Consider the following 7615-nt stretch of genomic DNA (forward strand, 5'->3'; position numbering starts at 1 on the left):
AGTACCACTTGGTCTATTACTAATGCTGTGCACTTGACGAAGCATGTCTTGAAAATTAACCCTGTCTGGAAAACGGCAAGTCATTATTTCGCAAAAAAGAATACCATAACTAAATACATCCATCTTTGTAGTTTGCTTCTTAGTGGGATCTGGATTTGCCATATTTTGAAAGGCTTCAGGTGCACTATAAGCAAATGCTCCTGGTCCTTCGGTGACTGCATTTTCTGCAAGTTTAGCTGATCCAAAATCAGATATCTTTCCCTTCCATTTTCTGGTCCCAGCAATAGATTGAAGGAGTACATTAGCACTGCTGACATCACGATGAATAATAGGATCAGGTAGACAGTGTAGGTATTTTAAACCTTGAGCTGCATCATGCATTATAGAGAGAATCACTGGTCTACAGTCTGGGTCAGGAGTCAGTTCCTTGTTCTCATAAGCTTCACGTAATGAGGTATCCATTACTTCAGTGACAATCATGGGGCAACCTGATGGATCATCTAATACAGCTCCAATAAACTGGAGGAGGTTAGGATGACGTAACTGTGACATTATGTTAATCTCATGATGAAATGTTTCCATATTATGTTGGCTGGCTATCCATTCGTGTAACTTCTTGACAGCAACTCTTAATTGGCCAACCCATACTACACCATATCCTCCTCTACCTAGCTCTTTTGACAAAGAAACTTCCTTTGGACTTAATTTCCAGCTGTTTTGGAACCCTGACAGCATTTTTTGAAGAGAGGCAACTTCTTCCTGTAAGCTGTTTGACTCGAACTGTGATTTCAACAATTTATCCTTTAGAACCTTAATATAGTAGAAAAATAAAGAAAAAGCATGAAACTTTATGCAGCATAAGTTAAGCTCATGCTTACCACGTTGGCTTGCTTCATGCTTTCTATTTTATCCTCTAAACCAGTAACCTTGTTGTATAATTCTTCTTTATCAGCAGATACATTATCTAACTGTTGTCTCATTATAGCCAGCTCATTATCCTACAGTATTATAATGATAGTTCATTAAATGCTCACAAATATTACCAGTTGGTGATTGGTTCTCGATACATTATCTAACTGTTGTCTCATTATAGCCAACTCATTATCCTACAGTGACAGTGAGTCATACACAAACACATGATTATATACCATTTGTTGCTTGGACTTCAATTCATTAGCAAGCTTCTCACTTAACTCATTGACCTTTAATACATGTGTGAGTTATTGAGATGTGCGATGTACATTTTTAATACCTCAGTTTTGTGTTTCTCTTGACTCTGAGTTACTATTCCTTTTTGTTTGTCCACTTCCCGGCTGCAAGCATTAATTTGTGCTCTTAGTACTTGTATCTCTTCTTCATAGTCATGCAGCTTTTATGCACATACATTATAAGATGGCAACAAGTAAAATACCTTAGCTTTTGAATTTTGACGTTGTAGTCTTAATTGTTTGGTAGCTTTTAGCTTGTCATTCCTTTCAGATTCAAAGTCTTGTTTGTAAATTTCATTCTAATTAATAATGATTATAATTAGTAAATCATCAACAATGACAAACCTCTGCTTCCTTTATTTGTATTTTCTCAACTAATTCTTTGATTTTTTCCTCTTGCGTATTAGATTTCTTTACAAGCTCATCCATTTGTTCCTTCAGTTGGCTTACAGTTTGTTTTTTCTCTTCTGATGCCAAATGAGCTATTGTGGTCATTTCTTTCTCTTTCTCTGCCAACACGTCATTCAAATCTTCAATTTCTACAACTTTTTTCCTTAGTTTATGTTCTAACTCATCAGCTGCCTTCATTGTGTCAGCTAATCGCTAGAATAACATATATAAACAGAAGTGAGAATGATTTTATAAATTACCATTTCAAAGTTTCGCTCTACTTCTCGTTTGTCTTTTTCCAGTTTACCAATCATTTCCTCAAGCTCTTTCCCTCTGGCAACTTCATATTTATTATTAGCTTCGCTATTTTTAAGCTACACAAAAACATTCATGTATAATCATTAGTATAGTAATTAGGCTCACCTTTAATTGTAGGCTATTTATTTCATCGTGTAAATTGCGCTCAAATTTTTCTTTTTGTTCCAATTGTTCCATTAGTTCCTTTATATGTATGTCTTTAGAAGTTAGTAATTCTTCATACTGGGTCTTTGCTTTTTCTTCCTTCTCTTTCAGATGATCTTCAAAAACTTTCCTTTGTTTATCAATTTGCTGGCTAGTTAACTGAGCTTTTACAGCATCACAAAGATTTTTCTTAACTTCTTCTTGGACTCTCTCATTTACACGAGCCTCAATCTCTTCTTCTTGTTCTTTTAACTTCTTATAAGCATCATTCTTCATCTCTGCTTCCTCTTTCAGAGCCCTCCTTAATTTTTCCACATCTTCCCACAGCATTTCATTCTCCATTTTAATTCTTGATTGATGATCATCGTATTGATGTGGTGCCACAGGTTCTGGCACAGAGGAAGGCACCTACAAATTAAATATGGCAACTTTTATTTTAAAGATGCACATTATGTTTACAATTAGGAGTTTAAAGTTATTTCCACAAAACTAGTTTCATTTTGATAAATTTGTGGAATTTTTGCTCCACAAAAGTAAAACACTACATAGCACATTATCATGATAGTCTAAAGGGTACTATACATCAGCAAGAGTAGATACCGTATAAGTGGTTTTTTTCGAGGGTTGCAAATTTCGCGAATTTTGCGGATTCCCTCCTGATTCGCGAAAATAAAATCCGCGAAAATAAAATCTGCGAAAATAAAATCCGCGAAAATCAATTTAATACTGTACCCTCATGACGCATGTGGTAGAATTTGCAAAATTAAAATCCACGAATTGGAATTTTAGCAGATTTCGAGAAATATAATTCCCTCGAAAAAAACCACTTATACGGTAATAATTATTATCTACTCTTGACACCAGGGAATTCTATTGCTTGCAATCTGTAGTTACTTTGATGCTGTAAACAATGTGTTGCCTAGAATAGAACAGGTTTCTATTCTAGGCAACAGTGTTGCCTGAAGATCAAAGTAACCACAGATTGCCTGCAATAACATTGCCTGGTGTAAGGGGCCTTAAGCTACATGCCTTATTATGACTAAATTATATATAGGTCCAAAAATCAACTTACATCACACATCATTTACAGGGACTCCAGTTGTATAGCACCATAGAGTACATAATTAGTATACTATTATCTTTTGTATGGATAAATGGCTATTAAAATTAGATGCTTAACTAGTTAGCTTTCATCACATCAAAGCTAAATAAGGTTATAGGATACAGTTTATATATTGGTTATACACCGATTTGGAGGGCAATATACTATTTTGAGCCCGCGGGCAAAGCCCAAGGGCTCGAAATAGTATATTGACCGACAAAGAGGTGTTATAACCAATTTATACCACGATATGAAATTTGGAATGACAAATTAAAATTTAATTCTACTGCGCATGCTCAGTTCACACGTGAACTACGGTGGTACTCTCCTCACATGAGGTCCTGACGAGGAGGCAAGAAGAAGATTCGAGATAGAGAAGAAGAAGGTCGTAGAAGAAGGACTAGATTGGAGAACTTGAGAAGAAGGCAATGGCAGGAGCAATGGAGGATGAAATGTTTCTCCAAGCACTAGAGATATATGAAGCTTCACAGCGCTCCGCAGAACAAGAAGAAATACTAGTGCAGCCGCAGACTATTTCTGATGACGGTCACTTCACTCAACTGAACCTGTGTGATAGGTTTGTCAATGTCACTGAAGAGGATATTCTTGCCAAGATAAAAGGAGCCGTACCGCGGACAACGAAGAGGAGTACTGAATGGGCTGTGTCGGTGTGGCGCAAATGGAGAGATTCTAAGAGGCTGGCTTCAGATTCTGAATATCCACCTGAACTAGATTTTATTACTAATGAAGAGGTCAATCGGTGGTTAGCACAATTTGTTTTTGAGGTGAGGACACTGAAAGGAGAGGAATACAGTGGAGAGTCTCTTTATGGATTGTGTTCTGGCATTCAACATTACATTAGAGAGAAGAGAAGCGATCGTAATGATGAGCCAATTGATATCTATAAAGATCCGTATCTGGCCCATTTTAGAAGTAGTTTTAATGCTGTTTTGAAGGATTTGCATTCAAGGGGGATCGGTACAGTAAAGAAACAAGCCTCAGTCATTACCAAAGATGTGGAAAACCAGCTTTGGTTACAGAATATTCTAGGAGATGACACACCCAGCAAGCTTTTAAACACACTTGTTTACTGTTTGGGAGTAAATCTAGCTTTGCGTAGTGGGCATGAACACCGTTCATTAAGACCAGATATGTTCCAGTTGGTTGAGCTACCTGATGGGAGACGCTACTTAGAATATATTGAATGGGGCTCTAAAAATAACGCTGGAGGATTGAGAGACAGAAAAAATTGTAACAAATCTGTCAAAATTTTCCCTAATGTTGAAAACCCTCAAAGGTGTGTGATTCGCCTTTATCAAAAATATCTCAGTCTTAGGCCAGAAAATGCGCCATCAGATGCTCTTTATTTGCAACCATTGCACAAGCCTCGTCCAGAATGTTGGTATCAATCTAAGGCAGTTGGTCACAACTCTCTTACAGCAACAGTCAAGAAAATCATTGATCAATTGGGAATAAGTGGCTACTACACTAACCATTCTCTTAGGAGAACATGTGTCACAAGGCTTTATCAGAGTGGTGCAGAAGAGTATGAAATCATGAAGGTGTCAGGGCATTGCAGTAAGGATGGTGTAAGAGCTTATAAAGAAATGTGTCTCAAGCAGGAAGAGAAGATAAGTAAGAAGCTACAATTGGTATCTGAAAAGGATGAAGAAGAGGAGCCAGTGTTTAAGAAGCCTTGTGTATTTCAGTCTCAAAGTCAAAAGCCTACACAACCTGTGTATAACTTCAGTAATTGTACTGTATCTTTTACAAACAATTGACTTCACTTCATTCAGTGCATTGCTATCAATCATCATTTAACACTTTCTTGTAACAATAAAATATTGTTTTGATATTGTGGTTTCTCAGCCAGGGCTTATACGCGATTTTGAACCTTCATTAACGCTTTAAACTTCAAACAGAATTATTCATGAGTGGTATAAAAATAATTAGCTATTGTTATTGTATTTTTGTTTACTTTCATTATTGTTATCATCGTAAGTAATGTTCATCTATAAAGAATACTGAACCTGACTATAAAACGGGACAATTATGTAAGAGTTATAATTGTCCAGTCCTGCATGAACAACAGAAGTCTCTATAGATCTTATTGAGGCAAAAAAGAAGGTAATCACGAAGAGATTTTGTGCTTCTTTTTTGTAACTTTGGGAATTCAGTCAGTAATGATGAAAAGCACATAAAAGTGGTGGCCAAATAGAACTTTGATGGGTCCATCACAAAAAAAGCCACGTATCAAGCTAGACATGAATTTTAGTAAAAGATTGTTTTGATGATCCATTTTAAAAATATGGCTAGTTATTTTTAATTTATAAGTGGTGCATAATTGACCCACCATATAGCCACAAAGTTTTGAGGCAATAAACTTTCGCGAATCAGGCCACAAGTTTTTTTCGCAAATTAACTTTTGCGGTTCTTATTTTAAAGCACACATGTTTGTGGGCAATACAGATAATTTTTTTTAATGGAATTAACTTTCGCGGATACGAAAAATCCGTGAAAACAGCGAAAGTTGTACCCTCGAAATTAATCGGCTATATGGTATATTCAGGTTCAGTATTCATTACAAATATTTTCTTTAAAGACAACAAAATACAATAACAATATTATTTATAAACTAGACTATATCCTGTAACCTATAAAGGCCTCAAGTTCATACACAAGACAACGGTTGCCAGCAATCAAGCAACATGTTGCCAAAAGAATAGCTTTAAGATCAGCAACCATAATGTCAATTACTAGTGACAAGTTGTCTGGTGTCAAGGCCCTAACACACAATGTTAATAGTTACTACACTTACATTAATATCTTTGTCATCAGATTTTGCCACAGTCTTTTTTGATGGCGCAACTCCTGCTGATGCTATTGGTTGTAGTGGATCAATGGGTTCAATAATGGATGGTGTCTTCTCCAATGGAGCTGGATCCAATACTAGTGGTCTTTTTGACTGTATAGAAGAAAGTAGAGGAATGTCAGAATATGGACCCGTTCAAATGATTCCGCTTTCTCGTTTCTTTTTACTTGCCTTTCGGCTTCTTCTTACTCGCAAAAGAGCACCAGTTAACCTTTTTTCTCCTTTCCTTCAGCCCCACCTTTTTGTTTTGCACCGTCAATCCCTAATTCATCTCCTTCATTCGTGACATTTGACTTCCTTCTCTCTGCCATTGTGCAATGTGCATGATCTGTGATCGGAATGTGTAGTCATCGCGGTCGGGACATATACATGCTGCTTCCATGCCATGCCCACTATGGTTACGCCTAGATCTATAAGCTACCACGTGTACTTGTGAAGATATGAAGAGAAAGAGAAAGGTATATTTCCTTGAGTTTTTTTAAACTGCTTATGATTTCTATTAGTCTGAAGATGTCCATGAGGTGAAACGCCTCAAAGATGCTAATGGTGAGTCTGTAAAGAGTAAAGGAGAAGAGGAAGATGAAGGACCTCCTCCAGAGAGTGACTTTAAGAAGTATCGTATCAGTAAAGTATCCAGGAAGACCCTTAAGTCACGTGGTATAACCCACCTCTTCCCTATACAATACAAGACCTTTGATCCTATTTATGATAACAAGGATGTAATTGGACAAGCTCGTAAGTTGATTAATTAATTTAATATTAGTATTTGACTGTATTTCATTGCTAATCAGCCACACCTGACTTATTTCATTGCATGTATGAGTGATTTCGCTTATGCAAATGGTATTATTAGTAGTTATTGTTAAAACTGTGAAATTAGTAAAGCTGTATTATTATCATTGATAATTTCTCTACAATCTACATTAGGTACTGGTACTGGTAAAACTCTATCATTTGTATTACCATTAATTGAACGATTATTAAAAACAGGTAAATACATATACTGACATTAACATACCCTCTTTCCTGCCCCTCCCTTAAGGTTCTGTTGATGTGTCTGCAAGAGGACGCTCTCCTTGTGTATTAGTAATGGCCCCCACTAGAGAACTGGCCAATCAGGTCAATGCCGAGTTTGAGTCTCTTTCCCAGTCCCTCTCTGTGTTCTGTATATACGGGGGAGTACCCTACTGGCCTCAAGGTTAGCTACCATAATATGAGGAAATTTTATGTCACTAAAATTATTTACCATAGGGTGCCTTTTTTGAGGGCTGTAGATTTCACAAATTTGTATTTTGCAGATTTAATATTTGCCAATTTATGCCGTCTGCCATCTTGTGCCGTAATAATTTCATTTACGCAGAAGAAATGTGAATCTCCAAAAAAATTAATCATGAAATCCATGACATTTACTGCCCTCAAAAAAGGTGCCCTCTGGTTTTCATAAATACCTAACAATTTCAAATACACTATAGCTTGCAAGCTACATCATGTAGCAATGTAATTGCAGAATTTGTGATTTAATTTTTGTGACAGGCCAAAAGTATAAATTCACAAAAATTAGAAATTAGTGACACAAAAATC

The 7615-nt window shown here is 36.4% G+C and overlaps 3 protein-coding genes across 3 annotated transcripts in view; 2 read left to right on the forward strand and 1 right to left on the reverse strand.

The window, feature by feature from the left end:
• Window positions 1-6362, reverse strand: part of LOC105314222 (probable serine/threonine-protein kinase drkD) — an 8527-nt gene extending 2165 nt beyond the window's left edge. Inside the window, exons 1-10 of the mRNA XM_020001596.1 lie at window positions 5981-6362; window positions 2022-2468; window positions 1859-1972; window positions 1554-1811; window positions 1412-1507; window positions 1253-1369; window positions 1149-1202; window positions 1044-1106; window positions 879-998; window positions 6-810 (exon numbers count right to left, since the gene is read on the reverse strand). Of these exons, the coding sequence (XP_019857155.1) occupies window positions 6-810; window positions 879-998; window positions 1044-1106; window positions 1149-1202; window positions 1253-1369; window positions 1412-1507; window positions 1554-1811; window positions 1859-1972; window positions 2022-2402 (2008 nt within the window). The 5' untranslated portion in view covers window positions 2403-2468; window positions 5981-6362. The remainder of the gene's footprint in view (window positions 1-5; window positions 811-878; window positions 999-1043; window positions 1107-1148; window positions 1203-1252; window positions 1370-1411; window positions 1508-1553; window positions 1812-1858; window positions 1973-2021; window positions 2469-5980) is intronic.
• Window positions 3591-4943, forward strand: LOC105314223 (zinc finger MYM-type protein 2-like). Its single transcript, XM_011408263.1, has one exon. It carries the CDS (start codon window positions 3591-3593, stop codon window positions 4941-4943), a length of 1353 nt encoding a protein of 450 aa, XP_011406565.1.
• A 67-nt stretch (window positions 6363-6429) lies between the features above and the next one.
• Window positions 6430-7275, forward strand: LOC109585495 (ATP-dependent RNA helicase DDX50-like). The gene is made up of 4 exons (XM_020001607.1): window positions 6430-6492; window positions 6538-6769; window positions 6962-7024; window positions 7077-7275. The coding sequence occupies exons 1-4, from the start codon at window positions 6475-6477 to the stop codon at window positions 7235-7237; spliced, it is 474 nt and encodes a 157-aa protein (XP_019857166.1). The 5' UTR covers window positions 6430-6474; the 3' UTR covers window positions 7238-7275.
• The last annotated feature ends 340 nt before the right edge of the window (window positions 7276-7615 follow it).

This window comes from Amphimedon queenslandica, unplaced genomic scaffold (genome assembly GCF_000090795.2).
Source record: "Amphimedon queenslandica unplaced genomic scaffold, v1.1 AMPQUscaffold_13054, whole genome shotgun sequence".
In the NCBI taxonomy this organism is placed as follows: Eukaryota; Metazoa; Porifera; class Demospongiae; order Haplosclerida; family Niphatidae; genus Amphimedon; species Amphimedon queenslandica.